The following is a 27500-nucleotide window of genomic DNA, read 5'->3' as shown; positions in this document are numbered from 1 at the left end:
CCAGGTACGTTAGTATTCCCATGCAGTTATTAATGCAATCTATGTCGATATTAATGAGATATAATTAACACAGAAAGTTGTAATACGCAAATTTATATCTAAGGACGACGTGGTAGAAAGCCTTACAGGCTGAAGAGAATACCAACCCAGCACCGCGATTCTTAATAGTCTTATGATCAGTTCCCTATCATGAGTATTTTAGCCGTTTTCTTTAGGGGGGGGGGAGTGAAAGTGTGTTGCTCTTGATGTGCTAGGAAAAACTGAGAAAATTAACTTGTGATGGTTTGGCCATGTGGTGAGAATAGCGACTAAGAAACTGACTAGGAGAGTGTGAGTGAGTGAGTTAGACGGGAGCGAGGTGAAGACCGAGAATAACAAAGAGGGATGGGATGGGGAAGAATACGAGAGAAGGGGTGTGAGTTAGAGAAAGGGCAGCCTGACTGAGGAGGGCAAGATGAGGTGGAGGCAATAGATTTGTGACTACTTCTTCCGGGATTAAGGTACCTGGCTTTAGGTAGGTGTAGGATTAAGGTTTCCTTTTGCTCAGGAGGGACAAGGAATGGAACGTGTAAACTATTTTCGCGTTTCTTCTTTTATTATTAAGAAAGACAGTTATGTCTGGGTAATCATCGTAAGTATGTATGTGAATCCAGGCCCAAGTAGCAGCAGTAGTAGTAGTGTAACCCCGCTGAATCTGAACAAACAGATCCACCACCAGCAGACAACCCATGCAGATCCGACCCGTGCAAATAAATCGATGTTTCTTTGTGGTGGATAGCTTCTCGCTACAGCGAGGAGCGAACAAGAATGTGGAGATCTGGTTCCTGGGTGGACGCCGCAATTGCCTCTCTCCACATAGTTATCAAGGACCAAATTATAGGTTTCACATCACCCGTTATCTAGTTATTTGGTTACCACCCAGGATTGTTTTCTGAGTTACAGGAAACCATTAGTCTTATCACTCAGTGTAGAGTCACGTAATGAAGTAGAGAGCACTTGAACAGGTGAGAGGATGATGGTCGACACCACCTACCACGTCCGAGCGCAGCTCTCCGGCCATTATAAATTTAAGTACTCGTACCGTCCGCTAATGAAATAAGTTTCAGGGCTTCAATATAACTTTGCTGATCGTTCAAATTAGCCGTGCTCCGTGTGATTGCAGAGTTTTGAGGAATGAGAGTGAGGGATTGGTTTCTGAAACCTTTTGCAACAGATAACTGACGGTTGTTGATTAAATCCTCTCTCAGCGCCTCGTCACACGGAGGTCGGAATCGGACTAAGATCGTACCCTAAAGGGCTTCAGAGACCTCACAGCACCTGTGTTATGAGGATTTATTCTGGAGATTACACGTGATAATCACTTGTGAGCTACTGATGCAAACTATGTCGATACTGAAACGATTTATGTACCACACAAGGGAGTGTTAATGTGTAATAGACAAATAAATCGCTAAAAAAACAGGTGTTTATAGACCAACAATGCCAATAAAGTACGGGTCATAGGAGGTTATTCCTGGTGATAATGGAGGCTTCGTAGAACTTCTTCCTTAACGACTTAGTTTGCCCTACTACGTCTTAAGCTTCTTGTGTTAGGTGCAGGTTAGGTAAATCATTCTACTGCCTATATAGTTTGTATCAGTGACATGAAAGAGACTATTATGACGGAAAATGTATAGTAAATCGCTGAAGGAGTCATGAAGTCTCCTTAGCCGGCTAGAAGTACGGCCAATGTTTTTTACATAAATCTAAACGATGATACAACCCTATCCCTGTTCTAACTGGCATTGAAGGATATCAGCATCTCCTCGTCAGCAATATTAGTGGTGGAATTTCACGCTAACATTCTCTTGCACGTTATTTATGTCGATTCCGGATCGACACTGCTTGCACTGGAAACATGCAAGAGAATACTGAGCCGTAAAGTGCATAAGACATCTGTGAGGATGGCTTTCTAGGAATTATCATATACCATCCCAGATACAATAAATGCCTGATAGTGTAAGTCGGCTTAAATGTCGGAGAAAATAGTTCATTTAGTGTGCTACGTAATACTCGTAGATCTATCGTTTTAAATGCCAGACCTAATGTGGTAGACTGAGGTAATAATAATAATAATAATAATAATAATAATAATAATAATATGAAGGGAAGACTTAAGGCGAGGAAGCCAAATTCAACCTGACATTTCACATGTGCATGAGGAATCATTGACGCAGTGGCTCGACTATGACCAGCCGGTGGAGCTGCCCGGTTATACACACGTCCTTCAATCCTTTCCCAATCCTCCGAAAAGAGGACTGAGGATAAAGGCAGTTTTGTCCACGTAGGACTGCAGCTACAATTTAGCTTAAACAAATCAGTTCTTACACACCACCATTTTCATCTTTCAGTAACAGCGAACCGTTCAGTCCTGAGCACTGATCGTTTTCTTTACCTATTCACTCCCTATATACAGTGTGTGTGTGTGTGTGTGTGTATATATATATATATATATATATATATATATATATATATATATATATATATATATATATAGATAGATAGATAGATAGATAGATAGATAGATAAGTAGGTTTTGCATCAGTATTATGCAAGTAATTTCTGTGGGCAAGTCCTTTTGTATATTTAAACTTACTTTATGAAAGTAAGGCAATTAGGGTTAATACAAACACACATTAACGTTTAATCAGTCTTTATATACAGTACCAAGCCTTTCTGGCTGATAATATATATATACAGAGAGAGAGAGAGAGAGAGAGAGAGAGAGAGAGAATATAAATATATAGATAGATAGATATAGATAGATAGATAGATAGATAGGTAGATAGATAGATATATGGTATATATATATATATATATATATATATATATATATAATTCTATGTTCGTGCTTTGTTCTGACAGTAAGGGACAAATATTAGAAGAAAAAAAAAGCTGGAATCAGGCCCCTGACTGGGGCTATTTCATGTTTGCTTCGATATTAGAACACGCGGGGGATCGGAGATTCGAGGAACCCACAAAGCGTGAACCCGAGTTCAACAAAATTTATTTGTAAATGCTGATGAGGTAGTAACAACTACACTTTGATAAGGCAAATAACCAGTCATGTATTGTTCGTATGGACACCATGGTTGGAGAATTAAATTTTCTAGACACTTTTGTTACCGTGAACGCGGGGAAAACCCAGCTAGATGATTCGAGTGATCCGGTGAATTACAATTTCCCAGTAACGTCAATGTAACCAACCCCACGTATGCGTTCTTCGTATTGATGGGAACAGCGGTGGTTATGGCGTTACGAAGCTTGGAGGAAAAAAACTCCTTAGAACTTTGTTACCGTGAACGCCGGCAACATTTTGGTAGATGATTAGGGTGATCCGCCGAACTACAATTTCCTTGCAAAGTCATTGTATCCATTCTTTTGCATGCGCACTACGTGCTGATGGGGGAAGATGGAGGTTATGGCGTTATGGCAAGCGATGAGTTTTTATGGAATATTATCGAAGAAAAATAATAAATTGCAATGGTAAGTAAGTGTTATAAATAGAAATAAATACCAACACCCTTGACTAGAGATATATATATTCGAGGCAGTTTTCGAAGCGCTCAGCTTCAACACTAAAGAGAAGAATCCTATGATAGCAATCATCGAAGAGTGAGGAAGTAAATCGTTTCGTTTTATTTCGTTTTCAAGAGCTCCAACATGCTCCCATGCATCAGCCATGGTCACCTAACGGCGGCTGTCCATGCTACTCGATCTCTGGCAGCTTTCCTATTGAGTCCCTTATCCCTGAGGTTACTCTCAGGTCTTCTCGGCCTACCTCTCGCAACCCTACCCTTAACCTTAACACTTCTTACTTTCTGCTCCCATTTATCATCCCTCATCCTCTCCACATGCCCAGACCATCTCAATCTACCTCTCCCCATCACAACACCAATACATTCCAGTCCCATCTTACCTCTCAACTCTTCCATCGTAAACCTAGCCCCTCCAGACCTCGCACTCAGTGAGGCACTGCACATCGACATATCGTCATTTCCGCACCTTTGAGCCTGCGAATATCCTCTTCCTTCACTGCCAAGGTCTCACTGCCTACAGCATTACATTCCTAAAACATGGCTCATACAAGGACCCCTTAGCACGGAATGAGAGCCCTCACAATGTCAGGGGAGGCAACAGCTCCCTGAACTTCTTCCAACCACACCTCACTCTAGCCCTGCCTCTAGCACACGTGTTTCCCAAATAAAAAAAAAAACTCGTCCACGCACTCAAAAGAGTCACCAGCAAGATCAAGCCTTTCACGCATGACAATCCCTACATACTCTCCCCGATACACTGCACACATGAAATCAGCATTATCTTGCAGTCTTCCTATGATACCACTACGTCTCTTATGCACCCACTTATCACAAAAACTGCATACATAGAGAGAGAGAGAGAGAGAGAGAGAGAGAGAGAGAGAGGGGGGGGAGAGAGAGAGAGAGCCTCTGTGGTAAAGTGGTAGAGTGTGCTTTTCGTACACGGGGGAACCAGGGTTTGCGCCCTGCCAGGGTAATAAACTTTGGGAGTATTCACCCCGCCATGTACTGCATTGGCGGACACAAGAGGTGCTGTGGTTGAACCATTGTCGCTTACTATAAAGTATACTTGCACCCAGTTGGCTTGCGCGGGCCGGTTACACTTGGTTCACAGACTACACGCACATCCAAAGCCACTCCAACACTATAATTACACTTATAAGCATTTCTCACCCTACATACAATCTCTACCAGACAGCCTTAGCCACTTGGTAGAGATACATTGGCGGTATCGTCGCGACTTTGGTCGAGATAGGCCGGTCCTGCAGTGGATACTCAAACGGCTGATGATGATAATGATAATGATTATATATATATATATATATATATATATATATATATATATATATATATATATATATATATATATAGTTGCAAGGAGAGTGGAAAGGTTACAAGAGGATGAGAAAAAGGCAGAGTATAAGAGAGAAGTGGAGGAACGATTGGGCAAATATGAATTGGAGCAGATGGGAGACGTGGAAGGTGTGTGTAAGATATTTACAGAAGAAATATGTGCAGCATGTGATGTGGTGTGTGGAAGGAAGAGAAGACGGAGGGGGGGTGCAAGGAACAGAAGGGTGGACTGAAGAGGTGAAACAGGCTGTGGCACAAAAGAAGAAAGCATACAATGAATGGATGAGAAATAGGGGCGTGGAAGAAGTTGAGAGGCGGAAGAGAGAGTTATATGTGGAAAGAAAGAGAGAGGTGAAAAGAGTAGTAAGAGAGAGTAAGAAGAGAGTGGATGAGGAATTTGGAAGGAATTTGAGTGTAAAATGGAGGGACTGTAAGAAAATGTTCTGGAGAGAAGTGAAAAGAGTAAGACAGGGTGGAAGTGAAGTTAGCAGGGGAGTGAAAGATAAAAATGGTAGATTACTAGTGGAGAAGGGAGAAAAAGTGAGCAGATGGAGAGAACACTTTAAGGAATTGTTGAACGTAGAGGATGGAAGTAATGCGAGTATAAGTGGCTGGGGAATGGCTGGGAGAGGGAGGGAGGTGAGAAGACAGGAAGAAATCAGTAGGATAGAAACTGTGGAAGCAATGAAGAAAGTTAAATCGGGGAAAGCCCCAGGAATTGATGGAGTGTGTGGTGAAATGCTGAAGCATGGGGGAGAGATAGTAGTAGAATGGATGTGGAAGATGTGCAGATTGGCCTTGGAGAAAGGTAGGGTCCCGGAGGATTGGAAGTCAGGTATAATTATTCCCTTGTACAAAGGAAAAGGGGAAAAAGAAGTGTGTGGTAATCATAGGGGCATTTGTCTTCTTAGTATAATAGTTTGGGAGAGTGTGTAAGAAGAAGAAAGCATACAATGAATGGATGAGAAATAGGGGCGTGGAAGAAGTTGAGAGGCGGAAGAGAGAGTTATATGTGGAAAGGAAGAGAGAGGTGAAAAGATTAGTAAGAGAGAGTAAGAAGAGAGTGGATGAGGAATTTGGAAGGAATTTGAGTGTAAAGTGGAGGGACTGTAAGAAAATGTTCTGGAGAGAAGTGAAAAGAGTAAGACAGGGTGGAAGTGAAGTTAGCAGGGGAGTGAAAGATAAAAATGGTAGATTACTAGTGGAGAAGGGAGAAAAAGTGAGCAGATGGAGAGAACACTTTAAGGAATTGTTGAACGTAGAGGATGGAAGTAATGCGAGTATAAGTGGCTGGGGAATGGCTGGGAAAACTAGGGAGGTGAGAAGACAGGAAGAAATCAGTAGGATAGAAGTTGTGGAAGCAATGAAGAAAGTTAAATCGGGGAAAGCCCCAGGAATTGATGGAGTGTGTGGTGAAATGCTGAAGCATGGGGGAGAGATAGTAGTAGAATGGATGTGGAAGATGTGCAGATTGGCCTGGGAGGAAAGTAGAGTCCCGGAGGATTGGAAGTCAGGTATAATTATTCCCTTGTACAAAGGAAAAGGGGAAAAAGAAGTGTGTGGTAATCATAGGGGCATTTGTCTTCTTAGTATAATAGGAAAAGTGTATGGTAGGATACTTATAGACAGAGTTAGAGAAAGAACAGAGAAATTAGTTGGAGAAGAACAGGGAGGCTTTAGGAAGGGAAGAGGTTGTGTAGATCAGATATTCATTCTTAGATCTTTAGTGGAAAAGTTTCTAGAGAAGGGAAAGAAGTTGTATGCGGCTTTCATGGATTTGGAGAAAGCATATGACAGGGTGGATAGACAAGGATTGTGGAAAGTGTTAAGAATATATGGAGTAGATGGGAAGTTGTTGAATGCTGTGAAGAGTATGTACGATGGTGCGAAGGCTGCAGTGCGTGTGGATGGTGAACTAAGTGAATTTTTCTCTTTGAAAGTTGGTTTGAAACAGGGATGTGTCATGTCTCCATGGTTGTTCAATCTGTACATGGATGGGGTAATAAAAGAGGTACAAGGTAGGGTAGTGGATGTTGGAGTGGCCCTGGTGAGAGAGGATAGTGTTTGGAAACTCCCTGTACTGTTGTTTGCAGATGATACTGTGTTGTTGAGTGAAGACGAAGGGGAGCTGCAAGGCTTGGTGGATGAGTTTGGGAGAGTGTGTAAGAAACGGAACCTAAAGGTGAATGTAGGGAAGAGTAAAGTGATGGTCTTTGAGAGAGGTGAAGTCAGTGAATGTACAGCGAGGTTGGATGGTGAGGAATTGGAAAATGTGAGTACGTTTAAGTATTTGGGTAGTGTGATGAGTAAGGATGGAGGTTTGGAGGGTGAAGTGCTTGAAAGGGTACAGCAGGGAAGAAAGGTTGCTGGTTCCTTGAAAGCAGTGATAAGAAACAGGGAAGTGAGCATGGAAGTAAAAAAGTTACTACATGACAGTATTGTGATACCAACTCTAACATACGGAAGTGAAGCTTGGACATTGTTGGAAGGACACAAGTCAAGAGTGAGAGCAGTGGAAATGAGTTATTTAAGAGGAGCCTGTGGAGTCACGTGGAGAGACAGGCTGACGAATGAGGATATAAAGGAGCGTTGTGGTGTGGATGTGGATGTGATAGGAAGCGTTGTGAGGAACACACTGAGGTGGTTTGGCCATGTGGAGAGGATGGAGGGTGAAAGACTGACGAAGAGAGTGTATATGAGTAAGGTGGAGGGTGGAAGAGGGAGGGGGAGACCGAGGATGAGATGGAGGGATGGGGTGGAGAGGTATATGAGAGAGGGGGGTGTGAGTTGGGAGCAGGGCAGTGAAATGGCGGGGGACAGGGCGACTTGGAGGCGATTTGTTTGTGGCCACCCCAAACGGGATTGAGGCGTCTGGTAATAGATCGATAGATAGTATAATAGGAAAAGTGTATGGTAGGATACTTATAGACAGAGTTAGAGAAAGAACAGAGAAATTAGTTGGAGAAGAACAGGGAGGCTTTAGGAAGGGAAGAGGTTGTGTAGATCAGATATTCATTCTTAGATCTTTAGTGGAAAAGTTTCTAGGGAAAGGAAAGAAGTTGTATGCGGCTTTCATGGATTTGGAGAAAGCATATGACAGGGTGGATAGACAAGGATTGTGGAAAGTGTTAAGAATATATGGAGTAGATGGGAAGTTGTTGAATGCTGTGAAGAGTATGTACGATGGTGCGAAGGCTGCAGTGCGTGTGGATGGTGAACTAAGTGAATTTTTCTCTTTGAAAGTTGGTTTGAAACGGGGATGTGTCATGTCTCCATGGCTGTTCAATCTGTACATGGATGGGGTAATAAAAGAGGTACAAGGTAGGGTAGTGGATGTTGGAGTGGCCCTGGTGAGAGAGGAAAGTGTTTGGAAACTCCCTGTACTGTTGTTTGCAGATGATACTGTGTTGTTAAGTGAAGACGAAGGGGAGCTGCAAGGCTTGGTGGATGAGTTTGAGAGAGTGTGTAAGAAACGGAATCTAAAGGTGAATGTAGGGAAGAGTAAAGTGATGGTCTTTGAGAGAGGTGAAGTTAGTGAATGTACAGCGAGGTTGGATGGTGAGGAATTGGAAAATGTGAGTACGTTTAAGTACTTGGGTAGTGTGATGAGTAAGGATGGAGGTTTGGAGTGTTAAGTGCTTGAAAGGGTACAGCAGGGAAGAAAGGTTGCTGGTTCTTTGAAAGCAGTGATAAGAAACAGGGAAGTGAGCATGGAAGTGAAAAAGTTACTACATGACAGTATTGTGATACCAACTCTAACGTACGGAAGTGAAGCTTGGACATTGTTGGAAGGACACAAGTCAAGAGTGAGAGCAGTGGAAATGAGTTATTTAAGAGGAGCCTGTGGAGTCACGTGGAGAGACAGGCTGACGATTGAGGATATAAAGGAGCGTTGTGGTGTGGATGTGGATGTGATAGGAAGCGTTATGAGGAACACACTGAGGTGGTTTGGCCATGCGGAGAGGATGGAGGGTGAAAAACTGACGAAGAGAGTGTACGTGAGTGAGGTGGAGGGTGGAAGAGGGAGGGGGAGGCCGAGGATGAGATGGAGGGATGGGGTGGAGAGGTATATGAGAGAGGGGTGTGTGTTGGGAGCAGGGCAGTGAAATGGCGGGGGACAGGGCGACTTGGAGGCGATTTGTTTGTGGCCACCCCAAACGGGATTGAGGCGTCTGGCAATCGATATATATATATATATATATATATATATATATATATATATATATATATATATATATATATATATATATATATATATATATATATATATATATATATATATATATATATATATATATATATATATATATATATATATGCGGTATATGCTTAACCGGAGTTGTCCAGATAAAACCCTGTGATCACGTATACCAGTATTGTCTAGGACCATAGACGGCCACAGCCCCAGTAGGAAAAGATCCCCAGGGTTCCATTTCACCCCTTCAAAATGTTCTTCCTCAGGGACATTTCCTCAGGTACACGAGTATAATCCAGTACATTCCCAATTGGCCTTTTCCTACCATCGACCAATATTCTCACTACCAACACGTCCACCCACCAACCCTTCCCACCCATTCCACATGCCCTGCCCACCCCACCAATCCATCCACTCATCCGACCCATTGTAATTAATAATCAAGTAAAAAAAAAATAAGCTCTGTGGTAAATGGCTACCATGTTTCTATCATGATTATCATTTTTATAAGCTCTAGTCTTGGCCATTAGGAGCCCTACCTTAGTGACTGTAATGTACACATTTAAACTCGTAGTGAAATGTTACACCTGTTGGAGCTGTTAAGAGAGTTCTACATATACATACCCTTCGATATGCATGAAGGTCAAACGGATAGACAGAGAGACAGACAGACACACAGGTAGACAGACACACACTCAAATTTATATAGACAAATAGATCGAGAGATAGACAGGTAGGTAGAGAGATAGACAGGTAGACAGAGACAGATATATAGATATACATATATATGTACAGCTGGGCAAGTAGATTTGCGATAAAATATTGGGGTATATGGAGACATCTGGCAGTTCCCTGTAGTAAGCCCAAGTATCTTTATAAATTAATCACTCAGAACCTAAAGCCTGTGTCAGGTGGAAAGTGACTGGTTGAACTTTGAATGGTGGTGAAGCAAATATTCTCATCATATTATAGGTCAATGAAGGTTAATAACTAATAAATAGTAGGAAACAATTAACAGAGAACACTACAGTATTTAATGATCAAAAGTGGAGTATAATAGAGTACTGAGCGTTATCAACCTGTAAAACGTGACTGGCAACATAGCACAGAAAAGCAGCATGTCAGCTGGTAGTTTCGTTTATTCATGATCTTCGAACTGCTGCAACGAAGACTAGTGAGTCAGACTAATAGATGTTGACCTCTAACGAAGAGAACTGGCAATGCTTCTTAACGAATCTGATTTTGATATATTTCATCAATTTCTAGGGTTATTACCTCTATGACGCATGATGTCTATTAAAATATGCTGGTAGTAAATTATTTGTTGTTACCCAGGAACACTGGATGTTGTTTCGGGAAATTATTATTTAGAAACTCGATAATAATGAAACCGAGCGAACCATCTTATGTTAACTCAGTGTGCCTTGTCAGGAAACCAAGATGATGAGCCCTTCGTCGAACACTTTGTGGCAACTTTGACGGGCAAACCAGGGGACAGCCAGTGCCCGTTATTGAGTGATATCACCAAACCCTTTCCGATGGTTTGGCTCCGGGCATAGGCTGAACACCCTGCCATCCTCGAAAAGTTACATATGGTTCTTTAACCAGATTGTTTTTCTGCACTGTCTCCTTTATTTTCATTATTACAATTGCAACAATACGTTTTACTAAGCTACTTTTTTTCCCATTCAACTGTTTTGCATCCAATATATTACCAATATGCCGGGAATCGAACCCGGGACTCTCAGGTGAGAGCCAGGCAGCATACCACTACACCACGACCAAGTAAAAGTTAACTCACATTGTCACAATCTTGCAACCAATGTCCCTCTGCCCCCACTGTGGGCCTGAAGAGGATGAGTTAACCCCCTGGCACTCTGGCAAGTAGATGCTTTTTAAATCTATCTACCCCAAACACTGCCTTGCCGTAAGTGCTTGCGATAGATAGATTAATAAAGCATATACTTGCCCGAGTGCCAGTTGGTTAACTCATACTCTTCAGGCCCACAGCCCCGCTGCAGGGGGTCACCTTGACGTGGTAGCAGGGCTTGAAGCGTGGCTGGCAGTGCCACCTACTTTGGAGGCATGCCTACCTTTGTAGGGTTCGGCATTTGTCGATCTCGTGGACCAAGCACCCCCTACATCACTGGTAGAGGAGGCCTGCTGGTGATGTTAGTCCCTGCCCATTTGCCATCTAGGGGGGGACTGTGCCTTCTCACGTGTTTGCCGTGTGTGGCGTCCCGTAATGCCAGGAGACAGGAGTCCTGGAGGTTGAGCGGTGCTGCACAATGCGCCCTGCAGCTAGCAATACACCTCTTTGGTCCCTTATTCTGGCTAGATGGGCAGCCTGGTTGGGCCCGGCCAGGTCAGTCGGCTGGTCATGCGTTGGCTAGGGTCAAGTGGGCACTGGGGGGCTTGGTGGCTCCTATCGCTCTGGAGTCACCCTTGTCCAGGTCCCCCAGTGGTTACCTGCGTATACTCTCCTGCTACCTCTGAGGTCGCCAGTGGTGTCATCCCTGGCAACTGACCTCCCCTTGTTGGGTTCCGTGGTGGGTGGACGGGTGGGGGAATGAAGATGGTCCTTGTAATATGGAGTCTGTAAATTTTTCTTCTGTTGACGACTCTGGTTCTGTCCCTGATGATTCTTTACGGCCTCCTTTGTGTGGGACACCTGTACAACTGGGCGGCCCATCACATATAGCCCTACCTGCCAGGTTCCAATGGTTCGCTCTCAGGGAGACAAGTTAAGACAAAGTGCTGTCGCCAATTACCACCATCTTGTGGACCTACCCGCGAAGTCCTTCCGGGTGTTTTTCAAAGGACCGATTTCCCAAGATATTATGTAGTCCGTGCTGTAGGTGGTCAACCCATTAGTGCCCTCAACATTTTCACCGTCCATCGAGATATTATATCGATCTGTGGGAGGGAGCCAAAGATGTCACCTCAGGGGGATGGTGGCCTCCTGGTGGAGGTTACATCCCCTGAAGAGGGTTCTCGTCTGGTTGATGAATGTAAAGATCCTAGTATGATGTTCTCTTGTGTCCCACATGCAACATTCAATCAATGTTGAGGAGTTGTGTTTTCCCAGGACTTGCTTCGGTACTCCGAGGAAAAACTCCTTGATGACCTAGGATCCACAATGTTGTTAAAGTAGAAAGGTTCCAAAAGAAAGTTAATGGTATTCTTACTCCGACTCCATCCTTGTTACTCACATTTAATTGTACGGCTCTTCCTTCTTCCATTAAGGTTGCCTAGCTCTCCCTTAAAGTTAAGCTTTATGTACAGTTGGAAGCAGGTATTCGTGGTACACCTCACTCAGAGCAAAAGCACCCGGTCAGTCCTTTACTGCGCGGCGAGTTCCTTTGTCTAGCCCCGCCTTCCGCCGCTACCAACACTGTCTACATTTCCCAATGTAAAACAGAGGTTGTGAGTACGATTGAGGTGTTTATTTACGAATATGAAGTAGGTACTGCTTTACCTAATTGGTATATAATTATGATATTTGTAATTCCTAAAACTTCCATTAATATAGTAAAACCTGTGAACGAGAATCCACCAGCACTGTTACTGAGCTCCTTGAAGCAGTGAGCGAAGCATTCAGTTCTCAACATAATGTTGGTTACAAGAACAATAATTATGTTAGTTACTGGAAATAAATACCAGTATCTTTAATTCATAGCATGATCATGTCCTGCATTATGGTATCCCAGGATGGAGGGAGGATATAATAATACAATAAGCTTGTTATGTCATACTTTGCTCGACACATTCAGCCTGAACTTGCGTGAAGACCGACCAAGGTGTAGTCGTCAGCATGAGTTTAGGAAGGCTCAGACATTCACACCACTCGTCATGAATCGGAGAGAGAACAATCTGGTGCTACAAGGTCGCATTATCACTCTACGTGATAATGGTTTGTCGGTAAGAGCCATCGCACGAGAAGTTGGTGTGTCCCCCACAACAGTACACAAGTGGATAAGAAGGTGGGACGAAAGTGGCAACCTGAACGACGTGGGTATGTTGCAAACGACTGACTGATAGTATAAAGGATATGTCGTTTGTTTATTATTGGTTACTATCATTTCAGTCACGGCTTATTATTGTTTGACAATGTAAGAAATTTGCTACCAGTATCAAGATGGGAATCATATGTGAAATATGTCATATTGTGTTAATATACTATTCAAGCGAAAGAGAGCCAATTTATAACTGAATTAAGTATAAGGTATCCAAGGTAAGATTGCTACAGTAAATTCCAAGATGCCTGGAGTGGTATCACTGGTATAACAAATACCATGTTAAGCATTTCAATCTCCTAATCTTCCTAGCTAGGCCAGGGGGGCCCACGGAAAACCACCCCAGCAGAGGATGATGCCACTGTCAATGCAGCTCGCGAGCAACCCTTGAATAACGCGGTGGCTATTCGTGATAACCTGGGACTGGAGGTTTCCTCTACGATGATACGACACAGACTGCACAGTGCAGGGATACACCACAGAACTCCAGCAACGAAAGAACTGTTAACGGAGCAGCACAAGGCGGGAAGGCTTGCGTTTGCACAGCGCCACGTTGAAAAGGGTGTGGACTTCTGGGGTCGTGTGGTGTTTACCGATGAGAAGTGCTTCTCATCTACTACGCATGGGAAACTGCATTGTTGGCGGAGAAACAGAACACGGTATGACAAGCAAAAACATTACTTTGATTATACTTTTATTGTTTTTCCATGGTCAGTGAAAAAGGATTGTCCAGAATCTATTAGACGTCTATTAGCATTAATCAAATTAATTGTTATTACTGAGACTCATTTTCAAATAAGGGACAGTGGCATCTTCTGCTTGATTGCCACAAATTTAACAATATGTAAACATTATTTCAACAATATAATATGTTTTGATATATTGGCCGCCCAAGTTTAAAAGCTCAAATCATCTCATATATATATATATATATATATATATATATATAATATATATATATCATTCAGATACGAACCCCGCAACATTGTTCAAATTGCTCGATCCGGTCACGTCACATGCAACATATGGGGCTGGATGTCCTTGCATGGTATGGGTGATGTCGTTAGCATCGAGGGAAGATTTACTGCAGCCAAGTATGTTGAGCTGCTCGAGAACTTCTTCCTGCCATCTCTGTGAGCGAAGAATTTTCCCTTCCCAGCAGGACCCATCCTGTTCGTGCATGAGTGGTGTCCCATTCACACTGCTCGTGTTGTTCAAGAGTGGTTTAACAGACAGGATAACCTTGATCTTCTTGAATGGCCGAGCAAAGGAGCAGACATGAACGTAATAGAGCTGGTTTGGACCCAGATGGTGAACAGTTGGAATATGGAACATGAGAGAACAACCCAGCAGCTCATGGATCACATCACTGCCCAGTGGGAGATATGTAGGAGACCGGATCACTGTCGCAACCTTGTTCATTCCATGTCAGATAGACTGAGGGTGGTAATTCACAGAGAAGGAGGGTGGTCAAGGTATTAGCTAGTGCACTGATTGAGTAGTAGTTGCCTTGTATTACACTGGTATATGAGCACATTTACCTTTACTGGTTAGTGAATGTATTATTTGTGTAATAGTGAATGTATTATTTGTGTAATAAACATAATAATTTACATAAGGGGTATTAAATTTACGTAAGGGGTATATCAATGCCATCCTTGAAGACATTATAATCGACGAGTCTCTAACACTTTCGTCTGTAGTCTTAATACAGTACAAACTATATTCATGAAAGCTTTCATGTTACCCCACTCCCCAGGTGTCTTCGATGTATGGAGGCATCTGTGTGTACTGTGCAGCAGACTATGGCAAAAACGAGCCTCATGTATTGAATCCTCCCTCCATTCTGGGATAATGCATTGAATTACAGATACTGGTATTTATTTTGATTAATAACAATTACTGCTCATGTAAATAACATTATATTGAGAACTGAATGCCTCGCTCACTGCTTCAAAGAGCTCAGTAACAGTGCTGGTGGATTCTCGTTCGTTGGTTTTATTATATAAATGGAAGCTTTAGGAATTACACATCATTATCCCAAATAGATAAAACAGTAGCTACGTCATATTCATAGATACAAAACTCCTTCGTTCTCACAACATCGATTTTACATCAAGAAGAAAACAAAGCAAATTGTTTGTGTAGACAGTGTTGGGACGGGCGGGAGGTGGGGCTAAACTGAGGAACTCGCCGCGCAGTAAAGGAATGACCGGGTGCTTTTGCTCAGAGTGAGGTGTACCACAAATACCTGCTTCCAACTGTACCAAATCCAAGACGCTGTTACCATTGCCAAATGTATGGGCATGTTGGACGTACCTGTCGTCGGATGCAACAGGGCCTCCCGGCAGTATGTGTTAACTGTGGTGATACCACTCATCCAGGCAAAGAATGCCCTGGGCCTGCTTGTTGTGTCCACTGCCATGAGGCACGCCCTGCGTCTTCTGCTGTCTGTGACCGGTTTCAACTAGAAAAAGAAATTTTGCTTCTTCGACATAGGGATAAGATCAGTTTTGCTGAAGCTTGAACTAAAGCACTAGTGTCTGTTGTGAGGCATGGGGAATCATATCCATCAATATTGTCCAGTCATAGACGCACACATCATCCTGTCATAGAGTGGTCACAAAACCAGTCTTTGCCACCATCTCCAGTGGTCCCATCATCTGTCTCACCATCTCAAGTTGTGCAACCTCCACTTCTTGCAGCTAAAGTCAACATTGATAAGGAAACTACTTCTAATATGACTGAATCCTCACCTGATTGTCTTGAATCAAGTCTGACCTCCTCAAAACATCATCGTGGCTCAACAGACTCCTTGAATACTGATCATCCTCCTAGCAAAATTTCAGTTGTAGAATCATCCTCTTTTGCTCTCGGTTCTTCAGTACAAGAGCTCTCTGGACTCAGTTCAGAGTCTGAGAGGGCACCCGAGGTGCCAGCCCAGTCTGGCACCTCCTACCCAGAGGTGTCGGATGTTTCACTTCCGGTGGCCTCTGGAGACCTGCCCCCACCAGATCATGATGCACCTCCTCAGCTGTGTGCGAAACTACCCTCTCACTCTGCTGCGACAGGGTCTTGGTCCTTAGATCCTAAGAGGGCTCAGTCGCTTGCTGCTGGGGGTCTGGCAAGACGAAAGCTGAAGTTGATGGTCTGTGTGTGAACCAGTCCCTGCCCAGAAAGGATGTCCGGCGGACCCTTGGTGCTTCAGATCGGAGTCTCGCTTTGCCACCTTCACAGGGGTCTGACCCTAGGCAATCCATTTCCACATCTAGGACTTCTGGTGTTTCCACTAGTCGCCCTACTCCATCAAGGGCACCATCCATGCCACCTTCCAGGCTGGCTGGTGTGCCACCTCAAAAGAAAAATATAATGACACCTTCAATCAAAGCCCAGCACAGTGGTACCAAGCAGCCCACTTCAAAGAGCAATATTAAGCAGCGACATGCCTCCAGTGGCTTGTTAGGAATAGGGCTGTCTCTCCCCTTATCCTAATTGTTCCTTCACCATGGGTACTATAGCATACTCGAACGCCATCCTACGGTGAAATTGTCGCGGGCTAAGTAGTAATTGGGAGGAGTTGCGGACCCTCCTGATTTCCTCTCCTTTGTGTGTGTCTCCAAGAAACCCTTGTCGGTTTTGCCATTCCCCGTACACCTCCTGCGTACAGTGTGTTTTACTCTGCGCTGGCCCAGGGCCCAGTAGGTGGTACTGCCGTCTTGGTGAGGGCTAATGTCCCTCATCAACAGGTTCACCTCCAGTCTGATCTCCAGTGTGTTGCTGTGCGGTTGTATGTCCACCGCTGATATACTGTCTGTTGCATTTATTTACCACTCGGTGCAGTAGTTAGTAAAGCAGACCTTGAAGACCTCCTCAGACAGTTACCTAAGCCCTTTCTCCTCCTGGGGGACTTTAACAGTCGTCACCCTTTGTGGGGTGACTGTCTAATTAACCAACGTGGGCGTTTGTTGGCATCCTTATTGGAGGATGAGGATCTCTCCCTGCTGAATACTGGCGAGTTTACACATTTTCATCCTCAGACGAATACATTTACCGCAATTGACCTCTCTGTTCTGACTGCCTCCTGGATTTCACCTGGGAGGTTCTGAGGGATCTACATGGGAGTGATCACTTTCCTATCCTCCTTACTGCAGCAATATCTAGTCCTTGTTCCCGTCTCCCGAGGTGGATGTTAGATAAAGCAGACTGGTCCCTTTTTTCTTCCTTGACTTCTATTGGTGTTTCCATAGAAGACTTTCCACATATAGATGAAGCTGTTTCGTTCTTTACGTCTATTATCCATTCTGCTGCCCTCCACGCTGTTCCAAGAGCCTCTGGCACATATAAATATCGCCCTGTCCCATGGTGGAATGAGGATTGTAGTATTGCTGTACGTGCCAAAAAGACAGCATTTTCACGTTATCGTCGATACAAAACAGAACATTATTTTGTCGAATTCTAGGAGGCCACATGCTAGGGCACGCCAGGTCCTCAGACAAGCCCAGTGAGACTCTTGGATGGCTTATGTGTCATCCGTAAACTCTAAGACACCAGTGTCTCAGGTGTGGAAGAAGGTACAAAGGATTTCAGGAAAATTCCCGCAAAGCAGGTCCCCTGTGCTGCTGTTGAATGGTGAGTTGGTTGGTGACCCTGCAGCTGTGGCCGATATTTTTGCTTCTGCCCTTGCAGCGGTCAGCCACAGAGATGCTAGCACTCCAGTTTTTGCCAGACGCAGGGACGTAGAAGAGGCTAGGGTATTGAACTTCCATTCCAGGAGGGGGGAGTCTTACAACCTCCCTTTCTCTTCCCATGAACTCCAATCTGCTCTTTCCCTTTTTCATGACACCTCACCAGGGTCAGATGATATTCCCTATGCAATGCCCTGGCACCTGGGTGATGATGCATTGTCTTTTCTCCTCAAGCTTTTTAATAGAATCTGGAGAGACTCTTCTCTTCCTACCTCTTGGCACGAAGCTGTTGTCCTGCCATTCCAGAAGCCAGGGAAGACTGGTTCATGCTTGTGTAAACTGTTTGAAAAGATGGTCAATTCATGCTTAATGTATTTCCTCGAAAGGAATGACTTTCTCTCTCGATGTCAGTCTGGTTTTCACAAATATCGTTCGACGACAGATGCACTTGTCTCCCTAGAAGCTGCAGCATGTGATGCTTTTGCCAGGAAGCAGCATCTGGTGTGTGACTTAGAAAAAGGCATATGATACTACATGGCCGTTTGGTATCATCAAGCAGCTTCACTCTTTAGGTTTACATGGTAGGCTGCCCCTATTTATATTAGACTTTCTGTGTGACCATTCATTCAAGGTTTGAATCGGTGACACTCTGTCTCCTTCGTACAAGAAGAAGGGGTGCCTCAAGGAAGTGTCCTTAGCACGACCCTTTTTGCTATAGCATTCAGGGGGCGCGGTAGCACAGTGGTAGCGCGCTGGGCTTGTGATCGGGGGATTGCAAGTTCGAGCCTCGCCCGGACTGCCGTGCCGGGAGGGGTAGCTCCCTCCTGTAACTCGCCCGGACTGCCGTGCCGGGAGGGGTAGCTCCCTCCTGTAACTCGCCCGGACTGCCGTGCCGGGAGGGGTAGCTCCCTCCTGTAACCCTAGCGGGGCTATATAGTCCAATACAGGGCTTAGCTCGGGGGAACTCCATTTCTCCCATTTTTGCTATAGCATTAGATGGTATTCTGTCCTCTATTCCAGAGGGGGTGTCTGCCTCACTGGATGTCGATGATTTAGCTGTATGGTATGCTGCCTCCCGGATGCCCGTGGCTGAACGTCGCATGCAGCTTACCCTAGACCGCATATCTCATTGGGTCACAATGCATGGCTTCCGTTTCTCCCCACCAAAAACAGTGGCCTTGCATTTCTCCCGCTTGAGAGGTGTCCACCCGACCCCGATCTCAAGTTACATGGCCACAGGGTCCAATGTGTGCATGAAGCAAGGTTTCTCGGTCTTGTTTTCGACAGACGTTTGACATGGGTTCCCCATATTTGTGCATTACGTTTATTCTGCCACCATGCCCTGTCTCTCCTACAAACTCTATCTCACCTGTCTTGGGGTGCTGATAGAGCCACCCTGCTCTACCTTTACCGTGCCTTGGTACGGAGCAAATTGGACTATAGGTGTATGGTATACTCTGCTACTGAGGCACAGCTGCAGCCTCTCAGTTCAATCTATCATGCTGGGATCCATCTGTCAACTGGAGCTTTCCGGTCTTCCCCAATTCCTAGTCTATTAGTACACGTGAATGAACCGCCACTAGATTTCCGTCTCCAGTCCTTACTGGTGCATTGTTGGCATCGCCTTCACCGTCTACCTTCCTCACTAAGTTGTATGGCTATCTCCGAGGTTGCTCTTTTCCCCTTTCATAACACCCACCCTCGCCATCCTCAACAATTTCGGTACAGAGTGAGGGCTGCCATGGAGGAGTTAGGTGTTCAGTCTTCTCCTGTTTGCCCTGTGCGTGTTCCCCGAGTGGCTCCCTGGCTTCTCCCAGAAGTACAGCCATGTGATTACTTCCCTGAGAGGAAGGCCTTTCTTTCCACACAGGTAGCTCTGTCTTATTTTTTAGAACACTCCTCTGCCCACAGTGGCTCGATCCCTGTATATACTGATGGTTCCAAGTCCCACTTTGGGACAGGCTTTGGTGTAGTTTTCCGTGATTTTAGTCATGGTGGGAGTCCTCCTCCTTCTGCGTCTGTTTTTACTGCTGAACTTACAGCTATTTTAGTTGCAGTTGAGTTGATTTCTAGTTCCCCCCCTGCTTCTTTTACTATTTTTTGTGACTCATCCAGTACCTTGCAAGCTTTGTCTTGTGGCTTCTCATCACACCCTCTAGTCCTGTCTATCTTGGAGTGGCTGTTTTTGTTACACAGGCGCAGATTTTCTGTACAGATGTGTTGGTCCCCGCTCATGTGGGGGTCATAGGCAATGAGCGTGCTGACTCTTTGGCGAGAACCACTGCCTCTCGCCCTTCCTCGCCCCATTACCGTGTCCCATCTGAGGATTTATGTACAAGCACTATAGAAGCTGTCCATCTCTGTTGGCAGAGAAGGTGGGATGCAGTAGGAGCGAACAAACTCCGCAGCATTCGTCAGAACCTGGGTGATGTGGGGTATGTGGGACTATCCCGACAGTGGGAAACAGCTTTGGCCTGTCTCCGGATTGGCCACACTAGGCTGACTCATGGTTTTTTAATGGAGAAGGCGTCCCCTTCCTATTCTGATGGTTGTCTGGTTCCTTTGACTGTGTGGGATCTTCTTTAAGACTGCCCAAGTCTTGAGGACCTTTGTCGGCTGTACCTTTCCAGGTGCCGAGCCGACAACGGACCGTATCTTCTCTCCTTGGTGCTTGGGGAAGAGGCTTGTGCTATGGGAGGAGATACCTTCTCCTTTGTGTTGAGTTTTGGTCTTCTCCACAAACTGTAAAGCTTTACCATATTTTAGTTTGTTTTATACTGTTCTCGTTTAATCTCAATCTTTCCACCACGTTTTAGTTTTGGTTGTTTCTTTGATTTTGTCATTTTGTTTTATGCATCATTTTTTTTTTTCTTTTTTTTCGGTGGCATATGACCTCTGCTGTTGCGCCGCCATGTCACATTTTCAATTATTCATTCATTCAGGCCCACAGTGGGGGTGGAGGGACATTGGTTGCAAGATTGTGGCAATGTAAGTTAACTTTTACCTGGTCGTGGTGTAGTGGTATGCTGCCTGGCTCTCACATGAGAGTCCCGGGTTCGATTCCCGGCATATTGTTAATATATTGGACGATTTTCCTGTGTACAGTATAGGTTTCTCTCTTCAATTGTTTTGCACATGGTGATACTGCACTCATGTGCTGCCGACCAGCTACTGACTACTGGCCGACTTTACTGCTTGACCAACTACTCAACGATGTGGATAACGTCAGAGTCATGGCTGACAGACTGTGCCCGATGAGGGCACAGTTCACAAGTCACTGCCCGATAATGTGGACGGGGCTTAACAACTTCAGTGCGGGGATTGACAAACCCACGGTTGCCAGTGTTAATTTACGCTAGTTACCCGTTGGGTAACGTCTTCATTCCACTGTCTTCATCGCTGTCTCTTGCCTACGCCTCCTTCAATATTTGTGGAGGAGGATTCGGTGTTGATTAGGTGCTGCAAATTAAAATTGGACATTCGGTTACCTAGTCCATGTTTCAAGCTACAAAACGATGTTGTATGCAGCTCATGGACGTGATGGTAATTAAGTGGAGCTGCTGGGAAGAGTTTTAAGATAAGCATTTCATAATGTTACTGATTATCTGAATATATTTTAGCGTTTCTAATGCAATATATTTCATTTAGATGAACCCCGTAGGGAAGTATTGCCTGCAGTGATATGGGCGATACTAAAAGGGTTTGGGCGTCCCTTCGGTCCCAAGTCCAATCCCTTTCAGCTCTTCAGCTGTCCCTCCTTTTCTTCTTTTTCCCTCGAGCTTGCTGTCCCTCCTCTCTATATCCTTCTCCCTTGTGCCACAAGGTCTTCCTGACCTTGCGGAGTTTTCTCTCTTTCTATTTCAAATAATTATATTGAAACATAAAAGGTAATAAGGAAACGAATAGTTTAGTATTAATTTACAGCCTATGCATTGTAATAGACATCATTTGTCACAGAGGATAATAACCCTAGAAATTGATGAAATATATCAAAATCAGATTCGTTAAGAAGCATTGCCAGTTCTCTTCGTTAGAGGTCAACATCTATTAGTCTGACTCATTAGTCTTCGTTGCAGCAGTTCGAAGATCATGAATAAACGAAACTACCAGCTGACATGCTGCTTTTCTGTGCTATGTTGCCAGTCACGTTTTACAGGTTGATAACGCTCAGTACTCTGTTATACTCCACTTTTGATCATTAAATACTGTAGTGTTCTCTATTAATTGTTTCCTACAATTTATTAGTTATTAACCTTTATTGACCTATATTATGATGAGAATATTTGCTTCACCACCATTCAAAAGTTCAACCAGTCACTTTCCACCTGACACAGGCTTTAGGTTCTGAGTGATTAATTTATAAAGATACTTGGGCTTACTACAGGGAACTGCCAGATGTCTCCATATACCCCAATATTTTTTTTTTTCGCACTTTCTACTTGCCCAACTCTGTGTGTGTCTGTGTGTATATATATATATATATATATATATATATATATATATATATATATATATATATATATATATATATATATACACACGAGTTCTGTCCAGTAGTATCCGACCTTAGGCTCTGAAAAAATAAATAGCTAACCTGTTGACCTAGGACACGAACAACCCTCAGAGTATGCCCCAACTAACTTGACACACGTAGCTCAGGGTTCTTTACACTGCCTGAAACATATTTCAAAGTCGGTTTTTGGTATCTCCTGCAGGTGCTTCGTCGCATTCGTTATGATCTCTTCTCCCGTCTCAAATCGGGAACCTTTCGGTACAGGTTTGAGCTTGAGGAATAACCAGAATTTGCACGGAGCCATGTCTGGTGAGCAGGGAGTCTGCCGGATCTGCATGGTGTTGTGCTTGGCCAAAAATTCGTGTATCAGTTGAATAAGAATGGACAAGGGCCTTCTCCTCGTGCAGCTTCCAATTTGTCGCTTTCCAAAGGTCTGGTCTCTTCCCCCGAACTGCGTCACGATGACGACGGATAGCGTCAATGTAGTAATGTTTGTTGACAGTCTGATCATCTGGTGTGGAATCATGATGCAAATTACCACGGTAGTAAAAAAAAAAAAATGTGAACAAACGAGTGCATTTCACCTTCCTACGGATCTGTCATGCTTTTTATTTATTTATTTATTTATTCATTTATTTATTTTTTGGCCAAGGCGATTCTGCATGCTTCCACTGAGATAACTATCCTTAGGTGTCTGGGTCATACCCGTACACCCAAGTCTCATCTCCACTTACAACAGTCTTCAGAAAGTCTGGATCACGATTTGCACACTCCAACTTGTCTTGAACAACAGTCATCTGAGAGATGAGATCATGACGAATGCGGCGAAGCACCTGCAGTACTCGTAGATACCCAAAACCGACTTTGAAGAATATTTCAGGCAGTGGAATGAGCGCTGGGCTACGTGTGTCTAGTCAGAGGAGGCCTATCTGAAGGGGATTAGTGTCCTAGCTCAACAGATTAGCTGTTTATTTTTTTTAGTGTTTCAGGTCGGATACTTTCTGAACAGACCTCGTGTCTATATATATATATATATATATATATATATATATATATATATATATATATATATATATATATATATATATAAGGTGTCCCGGGAGGAATGTGCAGAACTTTGGGATTTAATAGGTGAGGGAATTCCAAGCAAAAAATGTTATATGAACATTTGTCCAAATCTCAGTCGTTACGGAGCTACAGTTACTGGTGCCCTTATGAGAAAATTATGAAGGAGACCATTTTCACCCATAAGGGCATCAGGAACTGTAGCTCCGTAACGGTTGAAATTTGGACAAAAGTTCATATAACATTTTTTGCTTAGAATTCCCTCATCTATCAGTTCCTAGAGTTTTTCCCTTTCCTCCTAGGACACCCTGTTTAAAGAGGGTGTTTCAAAAATAGTGTTCATAAATTTCAAAATGAATAGAGTAGGAAAATATATACTTTACTATGTGACATTTTTGGGAATTTGTCATATTTACCGTGATATTACACATTTTATTTAATAGGAAGATCTAGGGGATGAAAACGATCAGTAGCTTACCATCACCTCAGTACCTTTATTTTTTCATAATCTTGTGTTCACCGATGTAATGTACACTATTAACGAAAACTACATAAATGTGAACCAGAAGCAGTAAATCATGTTTGCCTCATGGGTTTGAATGGAGCTTCGTGTTTTGAAGGTACTGTGAGAAGGTGAGAGAAAGAAGGCTGTACCGGCAGGCTTAAGTCAGCACCGGACATGGAGCCGTACACGTCTGCAGAGTACACAGACATGTTACTTACGTTGGGTGCAGCAGGAGGAAATGCAGCTGTAGCAGTAAGGATGTATGGTGAGCGATATCCTAACTGGAGCAACCATCTCGCCCTACTTTCCTCCATGTAGAACGACGACTACGGGAATGTGGCACACTGGATCCACGTGCAGTAAACAAAGGAAGGCCTCATGTTGAGCACTACTCGAGGTAGAAGAGGATATTCTCAACGCCATCGGAGACTTGGTGCACAGTTCGGTGTGGCTTATGAATCTGTATGGAGGATTGTAAACAGACAAGGCCTGAACCCGTATCACTAGCAGCCCATCCATGCTCTGACCGAATGTGATTATCCCCAGCGAGGGGATTTGTGTATGTGGCTTCTTACTCATGTGAGGGAGAACAACGGTTTTCTTGCACATGTTTTGTGGAGAGATGAGGCTGTGTTCACAAGAGGTGGCATGCTAAACCAACATAATACACACACATGGGGGGCAGAAAACCCACATGTAACAACAACAAGGGGACGTCAAGAACGCTTTGTGCCGGCATTCTTGGTGATCGTCTAATCAGACCATTATTGCTACCACGGCGACTTACAGGCAATGTGTACACCAGATTTCTTCAGGATGAACTCCCCATACTACTTGAAGATGAGCCCCACAGAACACGTACGCGAATGTGGTTCCAGCATGATGGGGCTCCACCTCACTCTGCACGAGGTACGAGGGATTTCCTTAATGTTATGTACCCTGACAAATGGGTAGGCCATGGAGGTCCCATTGCCTGGCCACCTAGATCACCCGACCTAACTCCACTTGACTTTTATCTATAGGGACACCTGAAGAGTAGGGTGTATGCTACACCAGTCAACACCCGTCAGGAACTGTGGCAAAGAGTTCAAGAGGCGTGCAGAGAAGTAAGGAACACAACAGGGGTATATGAACGTGTACGCCAATCACTTCTGCGCTGAGTCCAAGCCTGTAGCAACGAGGGGGGGGGGAGAAATTTCAAGCACCTATTGTAATTCTGTAGTGTACAGTACATATCGGTGTACACAAATGTATGAAAAAATAAAGGTACTGAGGTGATGGTAAGCTACTGATCGTTTTCATCCCCTAGAACTTCCTATTAAACATAAAATGTGTAATATCACGGTAAATATGACAATTTTCCAAAAATGTCACATAGTAAAGTATATTTATATTTTCCTATTCTATTCATTCTGCAATTTAAGAACACTATTTTTGAAACACCCTGTATATTACCTTCAAAGGTAGGATCCCACTTCTACCAAGTATGCCCTCAGGTGACATAGGGGAAAACCTCGTAGATATTAAGAAGTAGTCTAAGATGGCATGGACCATGGGACTCCCTGTTTATATATAGGGCTCCACCGTATATAGTAAATACGATGGCACAAAAATTATATCTCACCAGAAACTAAGTGGCACGGAGGTGAGATTATTTTACCATAATCCTCTACAACAAAACATGAATTCTTCCGGTAATGAATATTCAGGAGTTCCTGTTGGATTATCGTTTTCTAATAGTCCAGCTGCTCTTCCTCCTGTGCTTACAGACAGTGAGCCACCGGAGGTGAATAGGCAGTCTCGGTAAATCAGTGACAGGGACATTATACAAACTGAAATATGAGAAGCCTTGCAGAAGATTACAACCTGATGCCTTCATGGCTGAATTAGAGAACATTAGTTGGAATATTATTGGTCCTAGTGAGATTCACAGAAAAGAACAAAATTCTGTTCAGTTTAAGACAACAACCACCTATTTCTATACAGTGGAAGGCAGAATGAAAGAGTTAGTGATGTAGGATTTCTATTAACCGAAATCTTGCAGAGAACATTGTTAAATTCAGCAGTGTGGCTGACAGTCTAGCATGAATTGTAACTGAACTATGCAAAAAGTACAACATTAAAGTAATACAAGTATATGCCCTCATTTCTTATAGCACAGGTGAAGAAATAGAATTATTCTGCCACGACATTTTGCAGACTGTTGAAGAAAAAAAGACCAGAAAAATATGCTATACTCATTGGAGACTTAAATGCAATAGCTGTCAAATCGGAAAATGGAGAAGCATGTAAGGGAAAATTTGAAGTAGAAGAAAGGAATGACAGAGGTCAAATGATTATCTTGGATGGCATTTATAGCATAAGAATAACTGACCACAGTCTTCCAAAAAAGAACAAGGGGGTAAATGGACATTGAGAAACAAAGAATGGATCGACGTAATTGTAACACGATCACTAATGTCACAGTTATCATCAAAGTAAATATAGGAAGTAACCAGAGAAGGACGGGCTGGACAGCGAGATTCAGTTTCAGAAGTGAAAGAATGAAACTAAAAATGAATTAGTATGACCAGTAACATAAGAGAAAGCAAAGCTGCCTTTCAGCTAGAAATATAGATTTCAATTTCCAAGTTACAGTGTCCCGACTGTGACACTGATGAGTTGAACGGTAGACAAACAGAAGTACAAAGGGAATCAGCAGAGGTAGGAGGGAAAGCTAATACAATGAAGGCCAACAAGTATTCAAAACGACCCTCGAGCTCATGAAAAGTGAAATGGAGATGACAGTAAAAAATCAGAGATGAAACTGAAATAGCAGAACTGAGCGTATCAATAACAGAGAAAGTGACGAAAAACGAAAAAGAAGCATGTATGAGATTAAAGAAACCATCATAAAAGGATAAAAAGTCTGAAAGAGGTTCGTAGCAAAATGGCATTAGGAGAGCAACCAATTCTATCCTTGAAAGAGAAAAATGGTGATGTCAACAGGTTAAAAGAAACCCGGCAAACAGAAACTGAATTTGCAAATGTCGTGGCAATACTTATATTCCTACTTTCAGTATATCGGACGGATGATGTAAACTCTGACTGCCAGTATCAGCTATCCGTTTCCACCCCTTTATAAATCGGTGCTTAACTGGATCTCTATTGGGCCAATGGCAGAAATCATAGCCATGCCTTAACAGGATGCAAGTAATCGTCATTTTCTGATACTGGTTCGAGATGAAAAATTAATGATAGGTATACCTCATACCAATTAATCTGGCCATGCATGTATGGCAACACTGTTCCTGCCGAGATTCTGATTGGCTGGAGGTGTTTGTTCGATTTCGTTGTTGCTTAAATCGATACTTTCTTTATTATCAGATGTGATGCTGAGTTTGTCAACAGTACAATCGTCAAAAGCAATAAGAAATCCGTTATATACTTAACAACAATGAAATTTGCGTAGGAAGATAGAAATATGAGTCAACAAAGTATTTTAGCAGTCAAAGTCAAGGTCAGCATTCGAACAATTCCTTTAAATCTCCGACACTCGATAATATAACAGAAAATTAAGGAAACCTACTTAATCTAAGCGTTGGTGTAAC

General features: G+C 43.5%; 1 protein-coding gene across 1 annotated transcript in view; it reads right to left on the bottom strand.

The window, feature by feature from the left end:
- Positions 1–11818, bottom strand: part of LOC145398041 (glutamate receptor-like) — a 131174-nt gene extending 119356 nt beyond the window's left edge. Inside the window, exon 1 of the mRNA XM_080271003.1 lies at positions 11606–11818. Within this exon, the coding sequence (XP_080127129.1) occupies positions 11606–11818 (213 nt within the window). The remainder of the gene's footprint in view (positions 1–11605) is intronic.
- Positions 11819–27500: the final 15682 nt, after the last annotated feature.

This window comes from Coenobita brevimanus, chromosome 44 (assembly GCF_032717465.1).
Source record: "Coenobita brevimanus isolate Jiangsu-jjx chromosome 44, ASM3271746v2, whole genome shotgun sequence".
Classification (NCBI taxonomy): domain Eukaryota; kingdom Metazoa; phylum Arthropoda; class Malacostraca; order Decapoda; family Coenobitidae; genus Coenobita; species Coenobita brevimanus.
This window is presented reverse-complemented; position numbering and strand designations above follow the sequence as displayed.